General features: G+C 37.8%; 2 protein-coding genes across 2 annotated transcripts; one reads left to right on the forward strand and one right to left on the reverse strand.

Annotated features, from left to right (window-relative positions):
* Positions 1 to 2,810: 2,810 nt before the first annotated feature.
* On the reverse strand, positions 2,811 to 4,794 carry LOC131986245 (LRRN4 C-terminal-like protein). The gene is made up of 2 exons (XM_059351099.1): positions 4,704 to 4,794; positions 2,811 to 3,499 (listed from the first exon to the last, which is right to left on the reverse strand). Exon 2 carries the CDS (start codon positions 3,489 to 3,491, stop codon positions 2,811 to 2,813), a length of 681 nt encoding a protein of 226 aa, XP_059207082.1. The 5' UTR covers positions 3,492 to 3,499; positions 4,704 to 4,794.
* Positions 4,795 to 9,564: 4,770 nt separating this feature from the next.
* On the forward strand, positions 9,565 to 13,188 carry si:ch1073-224n8.1 (zinc finger protein 70). The gene is made up of 2 exons (XM_059352194.1): positions 9,565 to 10,703; positions 12,012 to 13,188. The coding sequence occupies exons 1-2, from the start codon at positions 10,004 to 10,006 to the stop codon at positions 12,956 to 12,958; spliced, it is 1,647 nt and encodes a 548-aa protein (XP_059208177.1). The 5' UTR covers positions 9,565 to 10,003; the 3' UTR covers positions 12,959 to 13,188.
* The last annotated feature ends 10,892 nt before the right edge of the window (positions 13,189 to 24,080 follow it).

The following is a 24,080-nucleotide window of genomic DNA, read 5'->3' on the forward strand; positions in this document are numbered from 1 at the left end:
GAATTATAACATGGCTGCGAGACATGCAGATGGAGGCTTGAACATGAGATAAACTGGGGGGTGGGGGGGGGGGGGGGGGGATTTAAATATTGGACTTTCTTCTCTTTTTCATCATGGCAAAAAGAAAGAAGAAGCCTGAAGCTTCTCACCAGTTCAGTGCTGCTTGACTGGAAGTCTCAGCTGGAATATGAGACAAGCTTCACAAAATCTATATCCGCTGAAAGGGCTATTGTATGACAGCTGGAAAAACAGCGCTGAACACTTGTGCTCATGCAGCACGCTGACACAACTTCCGACAGACACACAGATGGAAAAAACACACCCATCCCAAAGCTGGTATTATATTTTAGCAACTAAGTAAATGTTTTACTTGAGAGGTCAGACCTTTAAAATACAGATGCAGTATAGTTTCAGTCTGAGCAGTCAGTCGTGTTCTGTGTGCTTTTTAGACTTTAGTTTGTTTCTCCAAACTTGTATAAATTTAACCATTTAAACCCATCCCGCTGGCTGGATTTAACATTAAAAACAGGCATTATCGTTGAAATTTGAACTTTCCAACAGTCCTTGAACAGATCATAGGTTACAAAAGTTTCTGTTAAAGTAACCAAAATGAAGCTTAAATTGTGATATTTCTGTAAAAATTTAATTCTGCGTGTTCCATTTAAAATAAACCATTTGTGATAACTAGATCCTGTTGAAAACATTAAATTCTGCTCCTTAGCGACACTGTGAAGTCATGATTGATTCTGCTGAGATGAACAGTCGCATGACAAATCTGTTTACACAGAGCAGAGAGGAGAGGACAGGAGAGGTATATATATATATATATATATATATATATATATATATGTGTGTGTGTGTGTGTGTGTGTGTGTGTGTGTGTGTGTGTATGTATAAGCACAATTTTTCCAATATTCATGACACTGAAACGTGTTGTACCGTATATATAAATTCCATTTTATTTCAAATTTTAAAAAATAATAATTTAGCAAAGAAATTCCACTTGCATTTTTTTTTCTTTTTTTATTCTGCACAAAAGACATTTTTGAGTTGTTTCCATTTCTAGACATGATTGTGCTGATTCCATGGAGCTGCAGGAGGTAAAATTCAAAGCCACAGAGAGTAAAATGTAAATCGCCCTGAAACAGCTTGCAGTTCAGATGGTTAAAATACATATGCAGTAGTTTCAGTTTAAATAGTCTTGTTTTATGCGCTTTATTGTTTGTTTCTCCAAACTTATATAAGTTTAAAGAAACCTGTCAAATCAAACTCTTAACATGTACAAGGTCTACGGCAACAAACCATAAATACAAAACATGATACAGCACATTATTCACTTTCACTCCTTACAATTATAATAAATCCATTCACTCTTTAATTAAATATATTCAATGAAAAACTCTCACAGAGAGTTTCAAAGAAGCATCACTGCACACAGTCTTTTCTCCTCTGAACACAACATGTTTTGACATGTCAACAACAGCTTACTAATCTTTAATTAAATTATTCTTAACTGCAAGAAAATGATTCAAAAGCATTTTAACCTTTTAACCCCTCAGCTGTTGTCTCTAGTTTTTGTCTCTATTGTATTTCAAAACATCTTGTATTCATCATTTGACCTCCACAAATCATGTATGCTGACAATATGATTCACACTTCAGGTGATAGGCACTATCTAATGCTAACATTTGGTGAATGAAGGAGATATATACAGAGGCAACTAGACAAAGTGAAGGATAATTTTTCCTTCACACCTAAATGTGAATTTTGTAATGTTTTCTTTGGTTGGGAAATAGTCCGAAATCTCAAAAATGTAGTCTTTGTCTGAAGTGTCATGCCTTAAATTCTTCAGAAAACCTCAGAAGATTTTGCTATTTACTCAGCTAAATAAACCTGGTAAGCATTCATTGGATTACAAGACAAATGCATTAATACAAAGCTGAAAAGCTCATTGTGCTGGAGTGTTTTATTGAGGAATGAACCAACATATTAAATTCCCTGGAATCAGGGAAAAAGAAAATACTTAAATTATAGTACTGGTATTTTTCGTTCTCATTTAACTAATGAGCTACATTAAATTTTCCACTCAAGTCCCAAATTTTACAACTTAAGTTGTAACTTTAACTCACTTTTCACCAATGACTTGTGACTCTACTTGGACTTTTAACTTGAAAATACTTGATACCCCCCGAGTCATGCTACTGTATATGCTTTGAAACTGCTATGCTATGTCAGTGTAAGCACTACTTTTTTTATTATTCAGTTCATCTTTTTAATAAATGTTTTAATTAATAAATACAAATTAAAGGAAGAAATCATGATTTTTGTAAATTTCAAGTATTGTCTGCATTGCATTTAGTGAAGAATGCATTAAGCAACTCAAAGTTTATGTCTTACAGGTTGTGATAGGGGCTAGAATGCTAGGACTTGGTAAAGGATACTTATGGCTTGGTCCCACCTCTGGGACAACATGCTGATAATATCCTTGCAGTCTTGAGAGCTGTCCTCCAAACAGCTGATTTTGCGATGCAAAAAAAAAAAAGCACACCATATGCATATTATGTGTCTTGTCCCAATCTTGTCTTCTCTTTTAAATGTTCAGAAACCGTGGTGAATAAAAGCAATATTTTTCCTGCAGCTGGCTTTCAAATCATCGACGTGGGAACCTCCTTTTGCACGCCACTGAGGGGTTTTCAAAATAAAAGCCAAAGAACTTTCCAACTCCCTGGGCAATGACGAACCCAGTTTTGTCCTGCATGTTGAAGAAGACAGTTTGTGCAGAAAACCTCTTAGTGAGTCTTAATTTCAGTTCACTGTGTCTCCACTGCGTTGTGCATAGAGATGCTGGCCTCCTGCTTCCTTTGCCTCCTGTGCCGACAGAGCAGGACGGCCAGCAAGAGGAGCAACAGGAAGCCCAGAGCTCCTCCGATGAGTCCTGCTGTCAGAGGCAGGCTGCTGGCCCTGGGCTGGTACATCAAACAGGACTCTTTATCTCCAGCATCATTCACTGCAAACACACAAACCTCTGTGATGTGCTCCACTTCACCCACTCCACCGCTCCTCTGGTCCTCCCTGAACGTCCGCCTCTCTTCCCCCCCTACTGTCACAACATAACGTGTAACATGTGAATAAGGTGCACACCACTGAACTACAACCTCCGTCCCGTTCCAGGACACTGACTTCAGCTGTGGAGCATCTGGAACCTGATTATGCAAAGTGGAGCCAGGACACAAGCAGTGGGTGGAGAGTGATAGATTAGCACAGGGGACCTGATTCTCACGACAGGGATCGTAATCACATCGCTCTTTGGTCCCCCTATGTGTAGTCACTACACTGGGCACCGTGGCAGTATAGTCGTCATAATCTCCTGTGTTGAGCACCAAGGCCTCGGTCAGATGTCTCATGGGAATCTTCCCTGCAGATTGGGAGCCTCTGATGAGAACCAGGCAAACGATCATCATGGGGATAGCACGGTCCCTGCTGGCAGCCATATCGCTGTCTGTAGATCATAGAGAGCAAAATTCCATCAGTTAGTTGGAAAATCTGTTTTTTGCATAGGAATAGTAACTATTAGCCCCTTGGGTTCCAGCCATATGTACATCCAGAGAAACACTTTTTGTTTTTTCTTGCATGAAAGCGGCTGAATGAGGACACACAGTTATTCCTCCCCTGATGCTGTGTCTTTTACAGACTCTATGGCTGCACAGGGAATGAAATAAATGGCTTAAATGCGAGCTGAGTTTCTCCTGAAAAACAGAAGTATAAACTTTCTTTCAAACCCAGAGCACACTGCTTTTTCTCTCCAGCAGTGGTGGGATGTAACTAAGCACATTTAGTAGTACTGTACTGTGTACTTAACTTCATTATGTCCATTTTATGTAACTTTTTACTTCTACTTCATTACATTTAGATGCAAATATTGTACTTTCATGTCAAGATTTAACATAAAAACATGATATATCAAAAGTGATTAAACCTTATAACAGTAAATTAAGCAGGTAAAATGAGCCTTATCTTTGCTAAAGTTAAACACTGCTTGTATAAATGTCTCAATACAAATAATCTGATAATATATTTAGAATTTATAAAACAATATGAGTGAATCCATTCTGCAGAATAAGTACTTTTTCTTTTGATACTTTAAGTACATTTTGCTGCCGATACTTTTGAATGGAGGACTTTAACTTGTAGTGAAGTAATTTCACGGTGTGGTATAAGTACTTTTACTGAAGTAAGGGATCTGAACACTTCTTTCCACCACTGCTCTCTAGTAAGCAAATGACAGCAAACTGTGGCCACTTAAACAGTCGAAATGTTTAATTCTGTGGCATGTTTGTCGATGATTTATGGCCTTGTATACAGAGCTGCTTGGAATAATCCTCACTTTGTAAAGCTTTGCAGACACTTCACACTAATTCAGCATTCCAGGCGGTATTGCACAACAGGTCCAAAAATCCCTACACACCCATGATTCAGCGCAGACCTCTCAGCTGGATCCAGTTCCACTGAAAGCTGCTTGTAGGATTTCCACAAAAATCCACACAATCCTGAATACCTGAAATGTGCTGTGTCATGGACGTGCACAGGGAGATAACAATAAAGCTCATTCATAAATCTAAAAAAAGCCTATTTTTACTGCAGTGGAAACAGAGACTGTTTTTGCCACTGCTTTTTATAAGAGAATGTGAAAGATTTCTACATACCTGTTGCTTGCAGAAGTTTGTAATCCTCCTCAAAGTGTGATTGAGCTCCTTTTCTCCTCGTCTTTCCTCCACTTGCTTCCTCTCTCCTTCTTTATATGCTCCCCTTCTCCTGAACAATCACCTCCTTCTTTCTGCCCTCCCTCAGCCCCCCCCTTCATTCCCGACCCTTCTGCACCAGCTCCACCTCCGTCCTAACGGTTTAGCAATGTGACTGACTGACTGAGGGAGTGAGCGTGCTGTGGTATTACTACAGTCTGCTATTAGTTACATCACTGCTACCTAATTTCCTGGTGAATTGAACCACAAAGAATTCTGTTGCATTCCTTCACGACGTGCAGGTTCCTAGGAGCGTGTCTCACTTGTTAATGAGCTCTTGTTTTCCTTTTAGGGCTGAGGGAGCGTTAATAGGGTCGGGAAATCTCTGCGTCAGGGTGTTCATTGGTATTTGTCATCCTAACATATGGCAGACAGCATGTCCCATCTTCTCCACACCCTAACCTCTCACCTAAATAAATCTAACTAAGTACATTTACTCAAGTACCCTACATAAGTATAATTTTGAGGTCCCTGTACTTGAGTATTTTTATTTTATGTAACTTTATGCTTCTACTCCACCTCATTTTGGGGCAAATATTGTACTTTTTACTCCACTACATTTAGCTTTAGGTTCTTTTCATGATACACTGATACATTTAAAATCAATATACATTTTTTTTATTATAAATTTAACCTCATAACAGTATATTAAGTATTTAAAATGAGCCCTATCTACTAAATTAAAATGCTCCTTATATAAATACATTAATACAATGCACAGGGAATAAACAAATGGCTTAAATGTGAGCTTAGTTTCTCCTGAAAAACAGAAGTATAAACTTTCTTTCAAACCCACAGCACACTGATTTTACTCTCCAGCAGTGGTGGAATGTAACTACCGGTAAGTAATCCTAGTACATTTACTCAAGTACTTTACTTAAATACACTTTTGAGGTACTTCCACTTGACTTGAGTATGTCCATGTTATGTAACTTTATACTTCTACTCCACTACATTTAGATGCAAGTGTTGTACTTTCAGGTCAAGATTTTACATGAAAACATGATCAATTTAAAGTAATTAGACGTATAATTAGAATAAATAATAAATATAATCTTAAAACAGTATATTAGGTAGTCAAAATGAGCCCTTTCTTTACAAAATTAAAACAGTGCATCAATCCAAATAGTCTAATTATATATGTGGAATATATAAAACAATCTGAGTGGGGCCATTCTGCATAATGAGTACTTTTACTTTTAAGTACATTTTGATGCTGATACTTTTGTACTTTTACTTCATAAAGTTTTGAACACAGTGTTGTATTAGTGTTTTTACTTATGTTAGGAGTCTGAATCCTTTTCCACCACTGAATAAAATGTGTGACTCAACCTCCAACTTAGCAAAAGTGAAAGAACTGAACATGTTGTGCAGCTGTTCACCAGAAGGCCGGAAATCAACCTGACTGGACTTGTCAAGGAATGATTTGCAGGCCGATGTATCAAATTGCCACGCGGGTACTTTTCTGACCGAACTGAAATGATGCTGTTAAAATAAAAGGTAACCGAACAACTGAGGGTAAAATATTTGAGATACCAGCAACATCACAACAAGAAAACCCCACTCAGCACTTCCAGGGAGGAAAAGAACTGAACAAGATGTTTTGTAAATGTGACAATGGGGGCTTTTTTTTTTTTATTCAGCTTTACGCTCACGTCTCCACTCTGATTTTTTAGCTTGGTAAGCAAAAGATTGGCCACAATTAGCTGGTATTGTTCTGCACCAGAAGAACTGTCAGCTCTAACAAAACGTCTAAAATCTTAAACGTTTGTATGAGTCATAATTCCTGCTACAGTATGTAAATATATTGCTTTTCTTCTTTCTGTAATTCTGCAGGAACATGCAGCATGTTGACCGATATGACATCATCAATAACTACTTTTTATCCAAGAAAAATGATTAAATACTTTTTTTTTTTTTTTTACACCATTACGGTATTTCTATGTATATTTCTATAGTCTGTCTCCTTATTATATTTTCCTTTTTATTGTTTAGTTACTTTGTCACTTTGTCCTTCTTTGTCTTTGTCTGTTTATTCTTCTATATTATATCTTACATTTTTACTGATGCCTTTAGTCATTGTACTACCCCATTTGCTGTTATTCTATCTTATAGTATCTTATCTTATATTTTATTTAACTGTACATTTTCTTTATTTTCTTTCTGTGTCATATGGTAGAGAGTGTGGGTGTGTAAGTGTGAAGAAGATGCATATATTTGCATTAGGGTTTGTTTATGTAATGTGCAATATATATATTCATGTATTATATTTGAATCTAAGATTGAGAAACATGTATGGATTCTTTGCCTTATGTCATACTTCATGTTTATGGTAAAGTGAGTCGGACACACAGACTTCTTAATAAGTTCCTCAGAACAACGAGGCTGTGTCAGGCAGCATGAGCGAGTTAGAGAGTACGAAATATTTCTGATGTGACTCTGGAAGTGACACTAATACGAGCAGATGGTAACTGTTAGATGGTTTCTTACATAACCCCACAATGCCCCTCTCTGCCATGGATCACGTCACTCTCCCCGCAGCCACTTCGAGGCTGGGATGGGTCTGCTTTATTCATCAGAAATGAATGCGTATGGATCAAATTATTTTTATTTTAGCAGATCAAATGAAAACAAGGTCTTGTTATTGTATTATTAAATATCTATAGTGTTTGATTTAGCCAACATGCATGGTAAGATTTAATAGCGGCAAGTTATTTATTGCAAATTCCATCAATTAATAATCATGTAAAATCAATTATTGTGATTTTTCAACTGGCTAGGGGGGAAAACAACAAGCTTTGACCAACACTGGTTCCCTTTATGTGATCCATAAAACTAACAATTACCTAATTGTTTCTTTACTTAGTTCATTTTTAAATTTCCATGTCATTTTTTAAAGATCCAGCTGCAGGAATGAGGCAATGCAACACTTTTTTGATCATGTTGTAATGAATTCTGCAGGCAGTTTCCCGTAAACTGCATTGTTTCATGATTTGCTACATGTTTCTGGACAAATAAATAGCGAATAATGATTAAAGCATGCACTTTAATGCCAGAGTGATTAGGTGTGTTAGTGTTAGGAGTCTTTCCAAAGGAAGATCTTATCTTACCTCAGCATGACAGCCTAAAGCAGTCTACAGTGCCTCCTAGAGCCTAAAATAATATCACTGGACCAAAAAAAATGAACAAGGGTGTATCAAGCAAATAGCCAGGCGGGGTCTGTGTTTTTTCAGTTACACAATTGGGTGTGGGTGACATTAATTAGTCTTCATGATGAATTCCTTCATGATTCATCTGCGAACCATCAGAAAGTTCATGATCCGGATCCAGAGCATCCCGCAGCAGCAGACTGTTACTGTGGGACAAACTGCTATCTTCCAGTTTCAGAGTCTCTTTGACCCCGGAGAGGTCCATGACCTGCGGGTACTTTAGGTTTATAAAGCCTGGAAGTATAATTTTAGATTGAAAAACGGGGACTTCAGTTTTTTTTCTCCGCAAATGGCTGCTGCGATGCCAAGAAGTTTGGGTCACTTTCAGCCCTGAATTTGAACTTGTAGGCTGCCAAATATTAAGCGATAAAACAAGACTTTATTTATTCCGTCTTTATTACATATAGATCGCTCTCTCTCGCTCTCTCTCTCTCTCTCTCTCTCTCTCTACATATACATATATATATATATATATATATAACAAAACTATATACAAAACTATATATGTGTGTGTGTGTGTGTGTGTGTGTGTGTGTGTGTGTGTGTGTGTGTGTGTCTGTGTGTGTGTATGTGTGTGTATATATATATAACAAAACTATATAGTTTTGTATATAGTTTTGTTATATATATATATACATATATACACGCACACACACACACACACACACGGACACACAACTATATGTGTGTGTGTGTGTGTGTGTGTGTGTGTGTGTGTGTATATATATATTTGATCAGACAAGCAACAAAACTCAAAATGCTGCAGATAGTCCTAATGTTAAAGAATAAAATAAAAAATGCATGACGTTCATTTTCAAAAACATATAATACATTTTGAATGAATAAAGTACCACTTTGATTGATTTTCTCTTGATTGCAAAACAAAAGGACACAATTTAGCACAATTTTATTATTAATTTAATTTAAAATGGTGATATATCTGTCAAAATCACTTCATTATATATGAAACATTGCCAAAAATAAACTGTTTGGAATAACTATATCCTGTTAAAAAACCTTAAATTCTGCTCCTCAGCAACAGTATGAAGCCATGATTGATTTTGCTGAAACGAACGGTCACATGAAAAATATTCACGTAAAATCTGTTTACACAGAGCAGAGAGGAGAGAAAAAATAGTAATAATAATAATAATAATATATAAATAAATATAAATAATATATAAAGCATGTGGTGTCCATAGTTTGTTTGTTTTTCCAATTTTCATTACACTTGTGGACACTTGGAAAAGTGTTCATATAAATTATATATATATATATATATATATATATATATATATATATATATCAGATACATTTAACTTGCATGTTTTCTATGTTATCTATGATGTATGTCATAATAACTTTGTTATTTTAAGTTGGTCCCACTTCTAGCCATGACTGTGCTGATTCCATAGAGGTGCATGACTGCAGTAAAATACATGGCCACGGTGAGTAAAATGTGAATGGATCAGGAAAAATAGGGTTAAACTTCCTTCCAGTCCACACGTAGGGCACAGAGAACCATCAGTGCTTCTTTAGTGAGGTCATAACTGTGCGACGGGCCTCAGCTTACAGTAGTTCCTGCAGACAGGAGCTGGATATGGGTGAGTCGCTGCGGAGGGCCATGCTATCAAAGTCTCTGAACAATAATTTACGGACTTGAATTGCGCCGTTAAAGAGCATTTGCACGTTTTTCTTGCAGAGTCTGCGTAAGTGCAGAAGTGCGTCTCTGGCCGACTGTTAGTTTTTAAAGCTAGCGGGCTAATGTTAGCTAGCGGAGGCAGGCCCAGCGAAGAGTCTCAGAGTTTACAGTGTTTTTATCAGCCACGGTAATTAAACAGCTAATGAAGTAGATGTTATCGATGCCACTTGACCTGTCACTCTTATATCCCAGCAACAAAACTCTCACAACTAATCCAGCTCGTTAAGATTTTGGGGGTGTTTTGAGGTTAGCATAGCTTATTAGCGAACTGAATTAAAAGCGACATTAAAACCATGACTTCCAGGAGGACAGGCTATGCTGGTAGCATGGACTCCTCTCCTTCAAACAGTGGAAACCGTAAACAAAGTATCATTAACATCCCGGAGAGGAGCGGCGTGGAGTCCTCCTGCTACGATCGGAAGGGGGACAAGGCTGGATACGGAGCTCCGCAGGGCGGCATGACTGTCACGTCGCTAAAATCACGCCTCGCCCCGACCATCCAGACTGCCATGTCCGCCGCGGTGGACACTCTGCTGGGCGAGGTGGTGCTTGTGCTCAACGAGACTCAACAAGAGCTGCTGCACAAGGAGCAGGAGAACGAGAGGCTCAAAGTGCGTCTGGAGGTGTCCGAGAGGGAGCTGAAGACTCTGCAGGAGTGTCTGTGCAGCGCCCAGAAGCTCATAGACCAGCTCCAGATCTCATACACGGGCCCTCAGGCCATCAGTCAGTCCGTTTTCGCACCATCGCTGTCTTCAATGGCTTCAATGACATCAGGCTTGGACCGGGACCACCAGAACGCGCGGAATGTGAACGGGGCCGGGGTGGACCTGGGTCTCGGCGGCTCCGTGGATGACTCGCTTCACGGCTTTGAGCCAAGAGATGACTACAAGATGTGCCAGCTTTCAATCCAGCCAGATGGATCTGTGACTAACCACGCTCTGGACTCCTTTACTTCTAACGCATCTCACATGTGCTCCGATTCCAGCAGACCAGGTAAATATAGAATATGTACTGTGTTTCTTTTTACATTTTACTCTCTGTGTCCTTGTATTTCACTGCAATACAAAAGTCCTGCAGCTCTGTGGAATCAGCACAATCATGGTGGGACCTATTTTAAAATGTCTTTTGTGCAGAATAACACAGTTATGACATAAATCATAGAAATAGAAAGTTGAATTCCTCTGATATTTTTTTTAAACATTGGAATAAAATGTTTAATGAATATTGAAAAACAACTTGGATCCCCACATGCTATACCTATTGAACTTACCTATACATACCTATTATTTGCATTTTTGCAACCTCTCCTGTCCTCTCCTCTCTGCTCTGTGTAAACAGATTTTCAGTAAATATTTGTCACGTGACCGTTCATCTCAGCAGAATTAATCATGGCTTCACAGTGTTGCTCAGGAGCAGAATTTAATGTTTTTAACAGAATCTAGTTATTCCAAAAAGTTTATTTTTCGTCACATTTTCAATGAGAGATGCAGAATAAAATAATATTTGCGAAAATATCACATTTTATGCTTAATTTTGGTTCCTTTTTCTAACGGAAACTTTCATAACTTGAAAATGATCTGTTCAAAGATTGCCCAAAAGTAAAAATTTCTGCGATGAAGCCTACTTTTTACAGTTTCGTTCTATGATAAACTGTATTTTTGGCGAGCTTGTAAAGAAAACATAAGTTTGAGGTTCAGAGGTCAACAAAGTTTTTGATTTTGGAGTGCCACCTGACCCACAACCTGTAAAATAAGACAACCCAGTGAGTTTTTGTGTGATGTTGAGATCAGAAACAGGATTCAAAAAGTCAAATTTGGCTTCCACATTATTTATTAACTTAAACAAATAGTCAGTGAGGTTAGTGTTGAGCATGATCAAAAAACATTGTATGGGATCTTCATTTCCCGCTGAAACAACTGATGAAGCTGTGTCTAAAAATGTTATCTTTTCTTCCCCTCAAGAGTGGGAACATAAAAGTGTTATGATGGCAGTATTAACCAAAATCCTTAACAATATAATTATCCTGTTATGATATTAATGTTATAATGACTCCAGCTTTACCTCCATATTCATCCTCGCTGTTTCGCACATTTTTGTTGCAAGCCAATCAAAGCAGACTGGGACATGGAAGTTTCAAACAGAGTGAGGTCATGACATTTAAAAAGACACTGTGAGAAAAATAAAGTTGTATTGGTAACATTAAACCCAGAATACAAGTATGAACCTGAGAAAGAGCGTGATGTATCCGCTTTAGTAAAGAAATGCTTCTCCATTAACCATCTCTATTTGTTTTGTCCTTAGATGACAGACAGTCTCAAGGACCAGGTGGGGCGGCCAGGTTTGAGGTTAAAGAGGAGCAGGGACCTGCTTCAGGCTCTGGTCAGCCCAGCAGGAAGGAGCCTGGGTTGCGTAATGACAACAGAGTCGGGGACGGAGACCTTGGCTACGTCCAGGTGGAGGGGGAGGGAGGTTCCCAGCGGCCCTTTACTCACCCGCTGCGTCACCAAAGACCTGTGCGGGAATGCAGCGGTGCCTTGCAGCAGGGCGGACTTGATGGACAGAAACAGTTGGCGAGGAGTTCTGGAGCCGTGAGAGTGGACAGTGTTTCACCGGGCAGAGCGGAGGACTCTGCGGGACCTTCGGCCTCTGACACGGTAGGGGAGCCCTCCGGAGACCGTCCTCACCACTGCTTAGAGTGTGGAAAGACTTTCCGGCTGATCTCCAGCCTGAAGAAGCACATCCGCATCCACACAGGAGAGAAGCCGTACCCGTGTGGAGTCTGTGGCCGCCGCTTCCGCGAGTCAGGCGCCCTGAAAACCCACCTGCGCATACACACGGGCGAGAAGCCGTACTCTTGCTCCGAGTGTGGGAACTGCTTCCGCCACCTGGACGGTTTGCGCAAGCACAGACGCACGCACACGGGAGAGAAACCGTACGTGTGCGCCATCTGCGGGAAGCGCCTGAGCCGCCTGCAGCACCTTAAACACCACCAGCTGATCCACACCGGAGAGAGACCGTGCTGCTGCCCCTTCTGCAACCGCAGCTTCAAGGAGCCCGCGGCGCTGCGGAAACACATCCGCACGCACCGGGAGGAAGGCGGTCACATGGGGTTGGGCGCCAGCGACGACACGGACCCAGACGGCATGGACGACATTAACAACCTCCACCCGGCAGCTCCGTCCCCTCAGATGAGGTTTGGGGAGTGGGGGGCCGAGGAGGACGACAGCTCGGTGGTGGACTGCGTGTAGAGCACCAGTAAAGGAGAAACTGTCTGCTGGTATTTTTACTCCGGGTGCAGAACGTGGAACAAGCTGTTTGTGTAGTTTGTAAACACGATGGATAAGGTCATCTCTGTTCCATCCTGTTGAAGTGAAGAACGAGGCTACATATAACCCCAGCCTTGGAGCTTAGTTTGTATCCGACATTTTCATGCTTTACACTCTTAGATGTAAAAATAACGTTTAAAATATCCTCTGTACATTCTTCACTGGTGAGTATTTATTTCTGGACATTCATCAGGCAGCAGCAGCAGTCGCACACAGGTTGTTCTTGGCACAGGGAGCTGTGGGTTCGCTAACTTCCCGGCAATAATTTGGGAAATTGATGGCAGAAGTGGACAAGAGCTGTTTCCTCACTTTAAAAATATAAGTGCCTTGAACACTCACTAAACTATAAACCGAGTCGCTGCTGCTGCTGCTGCTGCTTTTAAGTTAGTTCACAGTCAGGACAAACTGTTACATTACAACTCCGGTTATGAGGTTTTTTAATAGTGTCACGCATTAGAGAGCTCGGATTTGCTGTTGAATTTAGTAACTGATTAGGCATGCTTTTGCCAACAAACTGAGCTGCTCAAATAGATAGAAATGGATCCACGGGGCTGGTTCACGCTTCATGTGTGGACAAACAATGTGCATTATGTAGCTGGGCATTAATGACAATACCAAACATCACTCTATTTTTGTTTGATTTTAAATGTTTTTAGCTAGGGGTAGTTTTTACACAATATTTATTAACAAATAGTTAATCTGGTTAGTGTTGTGTCTGACATAGAAGGCGCATCTTTATTTCACTCAGCTGAAACAACTAATCAAACTGTGTCCATAAATTGGATCTTTTTCACTTTAATGCACCCTTAAGAGTTGGAAAATAAAAGTTGTATGATGGCAATTTTAACAGATACAATATCTTTCTCCTATTATGATATTGATGTTATACTGAGCTTTTTTTTTTAGTATTCATCCTGAATGGTCTTATTTATTTTGCTAATTCTATATTGCAGCACTGTCTAGAACGATTCAAGTTTTTTAATGGTTCATAACAGGACATTCTGGACTTTGACATATAAATTAACACGTTACATTCAAACCTTGCTTGTATTTCGCAGTAAGGAGTCGTGCTGTCTGTGGTGACATTCCTCAGCTTATTTATACCATGAACAAGTAGCTTATTAAATCCACAACAATGATGTTTCATGAGCAGTACACTTTAACCAACCGTCTGTACTTGTTGAAAGGTCCTCATAGCTTCTTTTTCTGGCTGTTATTGGTTCCACGATATGTCAGTCTACCTGTATCACCTTGACAGAGAGGAAGTGACAGCTAGGCGTATGGCAGAAATTCCAAATAAACGTCCCAATAAAAGTTCATGCTCAAGATAAAAATAGAAACTTGGCATTCAGAGGAAGCGTAATGCTCATCAGTCATGAGCACGTCAACAGTGTTTGTGAAATTACTCTCACTAGCCGTGTTTCCATTAAAGTTGAAGTGAATTTTTAAAATGTCAAATAAAAGAAAATGCATATTAAGGACATTTACATCAACTAACGCACCAAATAACTGTTTTTGAAAAAGACAAAAACCACCTCAAGCGGACGTAAAATCTTTTTATGCACATTTTTTTAAAGTTTTAACAAATTTTTGTGTTTCCATCAGACTTTTCTCATGTGAATCTTCAAAATGCGCAGAGAAATGAGTTGATGGAAACATGACTACTGTCAGAGGAGGGAGACAGAACTTCTGCACTTTAGCTTTAAGTTAAGAAAAAATTGTTAAAATTGTTTTTTCCAATGTTTTTCCTGCTACAAGTGGATGCAGTCACATTCAAAAATCTAGTGCTTATGAGGGACCAAGGCACATGTCAACATGATTTTCAGGTAGTAATAAATGATGCACAAAATCTGTGTTTTGGTGCAAAAATTCCAAGTGAAATAGAATTGCCAGCCTGGTACTCTACCCTAATGAGGCCCACCTGCCAGCTAAATATTTTGACTACATTTGCTGCTGTGTGTCTTCATGAAACATGAACCAGTTTCAGTGGACAGTGTCCCATCCTGCAGCCCTCATCTTCTCCGCCTTATCTCCTTATCTATATGTGGCTGTACATGCTTTTATCTGCTCAGTCTGAAGAGAGCACGGTCAGTTGGCATCAGCATGCACCCAGATCAACAGCTCCACTTTTCTGTTTCTCCAGTCTCGGTAATCATCTTTCTCTTCCGGACCATTCCTTAGCATTCCGTTTATTTCGTTCAAGCTGCTACTATTTGTCTAGAAAGCCTTTTTTCCTTTTTCTGGACTTATTACGTATTATTGTAACCAGCCAGTCTTTAGCAATTCCTAGCGGACAGATTTTGGTGCTTGCATGTGCATATCTGTTCCTCCGCTGGCATCGATTGCCTCCCGGCTGTTTTCTGTACATAAGAATGTAGTTTTAGCCATTTTATCTGGATTAATGAGGGTTAACATTTGTGGAAAAGTTCATGTGCAACAATTACTTCTTTTTTTTTTTTTTAAAACGTAACGTGCTTTGAAAACATCAGTATGCTAACATAAAATGTAATTATATATAATCTTATTAAAGTTCTTCCTGATGTTCCTCCTGATGCATCGGGGTTAACAGCAGAGCTTCATCTTCTCAGCCTTTTGAGCTATACTGTAGATCTCTGGTGTCATTTACCATGTATACTACTATAACGATCTCAATGTAACTATTCTGTGTACATTTACAAGTGTAAGTCATTTTTAAAAGGCACCCAAGATGTTAAATATCTGTTACTGTAACCCCAGAATACGACTTGCCAAGGTAGTCTTGACCCCAGATGATCATATTTATTGTTTTTTGTATTACATACAGAGGGGGCCTTTGCATGTAGGTTGAAACAGAAATTCTTCCTTCAAAAGTCAGTGTTAAATGTGAAATTGATAACTTTTTTTTATGCATCTGTGTTCAACATATATTCCCCCCACATCACATTCACCCTGTTACCTGCTGTAAATGTTACTATATTAAAGGGCCTTGTTTGTACTTCTGTCCTTTCTGCGGCTGTTTATTCCACTTACCCTCTTAACCCCAACAAGCCATTTCAGGGTGTTTATTTGTTGTTTTTTAAAAAAATGTCTCACTGTGACCATGTATTTAACTGCAATATAGAAATATATAAGCCCTGCAGCTCTATGGAATCAGAACCATCACAGTTAGACACAGGAACCACTCAAAAATGTCTTTTGTGCAGAGTAGTTTATGTGATAAATTATTTTTTAAAAAGTTGAATTTCTCTGATAAATAGTTTTTTAAAACATTGAAAGAAAATGGAATTTATACACAACACTTTTCTAAGTGCCCACAATCTTCATCTTCATCTCCAATATTCATGACTGAATATTGGGGGAAAAAATTGGCCCCCCACATGTGATATATATTGAACTATTTACATTTTTACAGCTTCTCCTGTCCTCTCCTCTCTGCTCTGTGTAAAAAGATTTTCAGTGAATATTTGTCACGTGACCGTGTTGCTGAGGAGCAAAAATTAATGTTTTTAACAGGATTTAGTTATTCCAAACTGTTTATTTTTGAGGCATGTTGAAATGTGATCTCGACCAAAACCCCCCATCAATTTTAAGCTTAATTTTTGTTGCTTTTTCAGATGGAAACTTTCTTAACCTATAATCCGTTCAAGGACTGTCAGAAAGTTCAAAGTCTGACAATAATGCCTGTTTTTACAGTTTCTTTCTACGATAATGCTGTATTTTTGGTGATCTACTTTTCAGTAGAGAAAATTCTCTGCTTCAGAGGGTTAAAAAGAGGTTCCTTTCCAATTTGTAACCACGTTAAATTATTAATTGCGTTGACAATGTGCCAATTTGATATAAGCTGAAGCCACAAGTACGTCCTAATTTTAGCTCATCCCGTCTGTTTATCCGAGCGTTTGACTTCAGTGTCAGTCAGTTCATTTCATTGTATCATGACAGGAAAACCACATGAACCCTGGAGGAGAGATTTCACACAGACTGAAACGTTGCCAAACAGATTGTGTAGGTGCTGTTGACACACCCAGAGACGGGTCTCAAATAACACCTTAACTCTTCTCCCGATGCTGAGTAATGACACCTGTGTTCATACTCACAAGCTGCTATTTGAGGTGGTATGATTACATGAAACTGGAGCTGAACTTTTTGTTGTTGCTTCTTTCTGTTTTTTTGCAAATGCACCTTTTCAATGTTGTTTGGACAAATGTATTGTAATAGTTACAATAGCTGTGTGATGATATTTTGTAATCATAGAGACTGACTCATTTATTTTTTAAGGGAAAATTTACTAATTGATATGAGGGCTGACAAAGTGAATTTTAGAGCTGGAATGAAAATATTTTTATGTGGATTGTTTGCTGATTTATCATTGAAAATACTTAACTTTTTTAAAAGAATAACAATATTTTTGTAAATTTAATTTTAATTTACCTTAGCATAACTTATTCCAAAAAACAAGGCATGATACAGTTATGATATACATATGATAACCAAAAAATAGACCACCCAAAAACAAAGCAAAGAAATTAAGAATATTATTATACAATATACTTGCAATGTATTACATTGTTAACCAATTCTAGAAATGAAAAATAAATAAAAAATAAAATAAATGGCTTAGTAAACACCACTACTGTATGTTCTGTCAGTCAACTGCTGACCATTTAAATAAAGAATAAATACAATTTGAATAAATAAATAATGCTTTTTCTAAATCACCCAAGCTTTGTTTCCTGCATTCTATCTTCAGTAATAGTTTTCATGTTGGTGCCTATTGGACAACATCTACACTGATACTGTTACATCAGCTTATAAAACTGTTATAGTTTTTTTTGTTATTGGTATAAAATTGACTGATAAATAGGTTGAGTTTTACACATTGTAAATTGTTTATATAACTGGAGTGTTTGTGTTTATTTTTCAGTGGAACAGGTGTTGCAGAAATATCTGAAGCTGCTTCATTTTATGCTGTAAATCTGATTGAAATAAGGCACATCAGTGTTTTTTTTAACTTGTAGAACTCAGGTACAGCGTTAGGATCTACATTTGGTTTATCTAAAAATGAATGAAGTTATGCTGAAGACTCACGTGGAAGAATGCAAACTTGTTCCAACAAAACAGACCACAAATTGGAGTTCTGATATCAAGTTGAAGCAAGTGCTGCAGAAGGTGCACAAACATAATATTTCTCCATAACACAAAAGCGGAAATTCACACAGTGCAGGCAAAAACAACACAACACGGTAAATCACCTCTGTGCATCTAAACAAGTCACAACAGCAATTTTAGGACTGAGAGGGAAAAGGAAATCTCAGAAAACACTACTGCAAAATACACTTCCACTGCTGTGAACTCAAAATATTTTCTACCTTTTAGCCCTTTATAGGGCACTCCTGGAAAATGAAAACGTCAACCCTGAAATGTTATTAGAGGATATTACAAGACTTTTTGCAAAATGTTTCATTTTTATATTGCAAATCGAGATCAATTGAGTCATTATTATTATATTTATTATAGTCTCTTTCCCACAGCAACCCTAAATAGACAATAACACATCATTTGCATCCGTCACCACTTTATATTTTATCTTCAAACTATTTTATCTTTTTAGTCTACTTATTACATATCGTTAGCTTCATAGCATATTTGCCTAAGTCATATTTGAACATTTTTGGGAAACAAGAAAAAACACAATTTTTAGTAAGCCCATTGGTATTTTTAATTGATATTGTAACAGTAAGTTCAAAAAGGAGTGTGAACAAGTTTGCATAAAAAATTAAACACATCGATTTCATAACAGATAAAAGTGACTTAGGCAGAATATGCCCTGACTAAGGCAATTTTTCTCTTACATATAAATAATGTAGTTTGGTTTGTATGTAGCGGCAAAAATGCCTAAGTCAAGGAGATGACTAAGGCAGAAAGTGATTTTGGACTCTAACAAGTGTTCTGATAGGTTGAGAACATAGGCAATAAGGCAGAAAGATGCAGCAGTGGTAGGAGAGTAAAGTTAGGCAGATATCACAATTTGGCCAAAAAAGGACTTAGGCAATTATGCTATGAGGCTAACGATATGCATAATGTCTGAATGTCTTTTTTAAAGCACCTTATATATGAGAAGCACACGTAAATTTTGTTTTATACTTTTTTAATACAATGACAATAAAGGAAAGCTTAAATCTTGTGTGATTTACTGATTGGTCAGATGCCACAGTGTCACTATCTGTGATGTAGAAATCCATGTGGTTCTATGAGCTCACGGAGAGCGAGGAGACCTGTTATAGATGTCCGCTCAAGTTACCAAATATGGTTCTTTGCCTGATAAAGGGTTAATTCCAGTATCTGATGACTATTATACATCTTCGTATTGGCAAGTGAACAAACTGAGGGTAAATTACATGTCATCTTTACACTTCAGTGGTGTCTATTTTCCTCCACTTATTCAGGGCCGGGTTGCGAGGGAAGCAGACCAAGAAGGTATCCCAGACATCCCTCTCTCCCCAGCAACGTTTTGCAGCTTTTTCTGAACCCGAGGTGCTCCCAGGCCAGACAGGATAAATAATCTCTCGGGCGTCTTCTGGAGCTACCTTGGGGCTTCTTACCAATAGGAGGCGCCCAGGAGGAGTCCTGACCAGATGCTCGAACCACCTCTGCTGGCCCTGTTTTTACATGAAGAAGCAGCAGCTCTACCTTGAAACTAATTTCAGCTGCTTATATCAGTTTTTTTTTTCAGATACTACCCAAAGTTCGGGAACGAAGGTGAGAGTTGGTATGTAGTTTGACTGGTAAAGAGAGCTTTGGCTTTAAGTGCAGCTGCAATGTCTGCATGACATCTGAAACCGCCAGTTCATCTCATGATCTTTTCTTATCTTTCTCTTAATTATGAACCAGATCTCAGGATGCTTAAAATCCTTCGCTTGGTGCAGTTACTCACTCCAAATCTGGAGGGAACAATCCACTGTTTTCTGGCAAAATGTGACAGAAAGTAGTGTCTTAGTAGAGTCTGACATATATATCAGTTGACTGATATTTTTTCAGTATTGGTGTATATGCTGTCTGATATGTGCCATTATTATTATATATACATTTTTGCACAAAATATAATTCAGTTGCTTTGCATGATTTAGAAATGGTGTTAGCAATTAACTTATTAATAGTAAGCAATAGACTGAACCTGAACAGTGATGATGTTTATCTTTATCCTAATTTTCTCAGTTTTCATTTATAGAACAATCTGACAATGTAATGCATTGTTTGCAATATATAACATCATCTATGTTAGTTTTATGTTTGAGAAAGTAGCTCTCTGTGTACCTTTGCAGAATGGTGCACAATCCACATGCATAAAATCTCTCATTCCAGCTCAAAAAAATACTATATCAGCCACTATATCAGCTATCAATGATATTCCCCCCTCTAAAATCAGTACTTCTACTTCTTCTCTTCTAGATGTGAGAAGTAAATGTTCTACTTTTAACTACACTTTAATTGCATTTTATGTTTATGTTATGTTTTATGTTTAGGAACATTTGCAATATTTTTTTGACCACTTTATGATTTATTGATAGTGGCAGAGTGAAAGGGGGAGACGGGAAGACATCCAGGAAAAGCTCAGAACCAAGAAAACTATAAATTCAAGTAAACGGGGAGCAGCATTTAACAGCAGCAAAACTACATCAAAAGTGTTTACATCTCTCACACAACTTGTTCAGTATTATTTGAACTTCATTTATCCAGTCGTGTGCTCAGAACTTCTCAAACACATGGCTTTACACTCACACTGGCACGCCCACGCAAGTGTGAGATGGTTTATGCAGAACTGTTGTAAATAGTGTGATTTTAGCAAAAATACATGTCTTGGAAGTAGTGAACATATGACTGAAATTAATAAAGCCGACTTGTATTTTTTGCCCTAAAACAGTGATTTAAGTTGGTAGAAATTACTGACATTTAGGGTAATAATGTAAGTTAGCACAACAAAGGAAGCCAGTTGTCTGCTCAAAAACAAGTTGGTGAGTTGTTGTTACTTATATCTTTAAGTTGGGGTTCAAAACAAGGGACAATAGTTCTGCTAACTCTTATTTCTTTGTTGTGAAATTTGGTCATTAGCGAAAGCTAGCGGCTAACTGATGCTAGCGGCGCTGCTTGTTACAGCTACAAGAGTAGCCATTAGCGTATCAATGCTAACTCAAAATTGTGGTCACAACTGACATTCATAGCGGCGTTACAATCGTGCCAGAGAAATTCAGAGTTAAGCAAACTCAAAAACAAAACTTAAAATATTTAGTTTTAGAAAAAAAATTTCAAGTCTGTTGCCTTGAAATTTTGAGTTCACCCAACTTTTCTTTTTTTGCAGTGTAGAGAGTACAAAAGTACTTACTTTTGACATACTTTTAGACAAGTAACATTTTTGAATCCAGAAGTTTAACTCATAATGGAGTATTTTTACATTGTGATATAGATCCTTTAATATAGATACTTTCAAAATAAAGTCATCTATCACATATCAGATAGACTTTTCTCTGTAAGCAGCTGGTTTTATCTTTAGGCTGTGTGAGACGCCTGTTTTAATTCTCCTTTCTGTTCATCTGCTGCAGTGAGTGACACTACAGGGTTTCAGTTTTCAGAAGGGAAGTAATTATATCGTACTAATAATAATACTTAGGGATGGTTTCTGTGTGACCCACAATGTATTTGCATTCTGTATGTGTGTGTGTGTGTTTCTTGGCAGCCGATGATGCAGTGATGGCGAGTAGCAGAAATGTGAGAGCGGCCTGTGAACTCTCTGTAGGCTTATGCAGTCATTTCCTCAGCGACTGAAGGTAAACACTCACTTTTCGGAGAGGAAGTGACTCAATTCTCTCTCTCTCTCTCTCTCTCTCTCTCTCTCTCTCTCTCTCTCTCTCTCTCTCTCTCTCTCTCTCTCTGTGACCCCAAACACTGGCTGACCCCTGTGATCCATACAGTGGTGTAGCTTTACATGAGGAATTACATGAGGTGTTTGAGAGGATTTCTGCTCTATAAAAAATGCATTTCATTACATTATTATTTTATTTTCTGCAAATTATTTATTTATATTCTTTATATCATTGAGAAAGACATTTTGTACTCATTAAACTGATCTGACATGGAGTAATAACCACAATAAAACATTCATGAGGCTTTATTTATACATGGATGTGTGCTTTTCTCAGCACTAAAGCTTTTACTTTTTTTGATTTGTATGTAAGTTTGACTGCTTATAACTTTCATTTAGGTGAAAATTTAAGGACAGACCTTTTGGTTTAAAGCAACTATAAGCGACTTTCATGTTGTGTCGTTTTTGGCGCCCCCTGTGGACAAAACCGGTAGTGTTAATGTTTCCATGAGGAACACCACCTTAGACCACCACCTCTTAGAGATCTTAATCTGGCTGTGCCTGCATTTGTTTTGGAAGTGAGCAAAATAAAGATGCAATTTATTTTTAATTCTGTCGTTTTGGGTTTGCAGAATGTATGTACTGTAAAAAAAATAAAATAATAATAAATAATAAAAATACATTTTATATATATATATATATATATATATATATATATATATATGTACAATAACAGAGATTTTACAAGGTTTTTCCTGTTTCTTCTCTACATAAAGTGCAAAAACATAAAACATTTAAATTACTTTTATTACAAATATTAACCATAAAATAAAAGTTGAAATCCGTAAATTAATAAAAATGGGACATTATAGATTTTTTTACAGGGTTATTTAATTGCCTCATTTTCTTGAATGTTAAATTTCAGTAAATTCTTTGAAAAAATAAACATCACATTGCTAAATATAAAATAAGGCAACTTTCTGCCTTACAACTTTAAATTGAATTGTAGAATGAAACCATATTAAAGAAGAAAAAGAAGAAAAAATACTTGTGTGTGCGTGTGTGTGTGTATATATAAATGTATATATATATATATATATATATATTGTATATACTTTATTGTATATACTTTAATGAAATGTGTAAAATAATGTAATATGATGTAATAATAATAATGTAGAAAAATGTAAACCATTTTGTGGGTAATCATACTCGGGGACAGACCTTAAGAATAACCATATAAAAACAACTAATATTTTTGCTGATGGTATTATTTGCTTATGGAGATCATATAGAGGCATCAAGATTAAATTGAAACTGTGTCATATTCAGTTAAATACTCTTTATAGCTTCTTTAAATAAGCATGTGAGCACTTTGTCTATTATAAGTGGGAAAAAAGGTGCTTATGTCTTTGATTTGATACGTTGAAAAGTGCGACACTAATTACGTTTGACGTCATAAATGTACAGTTTGCACGCAATAAATAAACCGATATGATATGCGATATGAGATAAACGGACCTGTGAACTCCTCACATGTTACACACGTCTGTAAAGCTGTAGTGCAGATGTCACATATTTTTCTCTCCAAAATAAATGTTGAACTATCATGAGACAGAAACCAGATGTCCACCTACAGCTGCCTCCTTACAGGTGGAGGAACTCCTGATGCTGACCTCAGCACGACCCCGATGACCCATATCACAAATGTCTGCACATCTGATAAATCTATTTCTTTTCATGATATATTTACTGGATGTTTGGTATCAACACCATGCTGAACAAATAAGTTTTAGTGAAAAAACACAGATAGTGCAAGGCTTTAATCACACATAAAGAGCTGTTTGAGTGTCCACAGCTAAGTCACATGCTCATTTTAAGGCCTTTATACATCGGAAACTAACCAAACACAAAGGTGTATGCAGCAATATATTACATGTCAGTATTTTTTTATTCTCAGAGTGACACACACAGCTGTGCAGCAATGATTTGCAGAGTGGAGTGTGTGCGGGGGCAACAGAGGAGAGCACAGGAGAGGAGGGGTGTTAGGAGAAATAACCAACAAGGAAACCACTTTCAGCTTTGCTCCTGCACCGCCTGGCTGGCCCGCTGCCAGGTTTCTCCAGAGAGGGTTGGCTCACCCCTTCTCCTCTCCTCCCTTCTTTCTCTCCCAAACCCACATACGCACTCTCTCCAACTCCCCAAAGCAAC

The sequence above is a fragment of the Centropristis striata genome, chromosome 15, assembly GCF_030273125.1.
Source record: "Centropristis striata isolate RG_2023a ecotype Rhode Island chromosome 15, C.striata_1.0, whole genome shotgun sequence".
Taxonomy (NCBI): Eukaryota; Metazoa; Chordata; class Actinopteri; order Perciformes; family Serranidae; genus Centropristis; species Centropristis striata.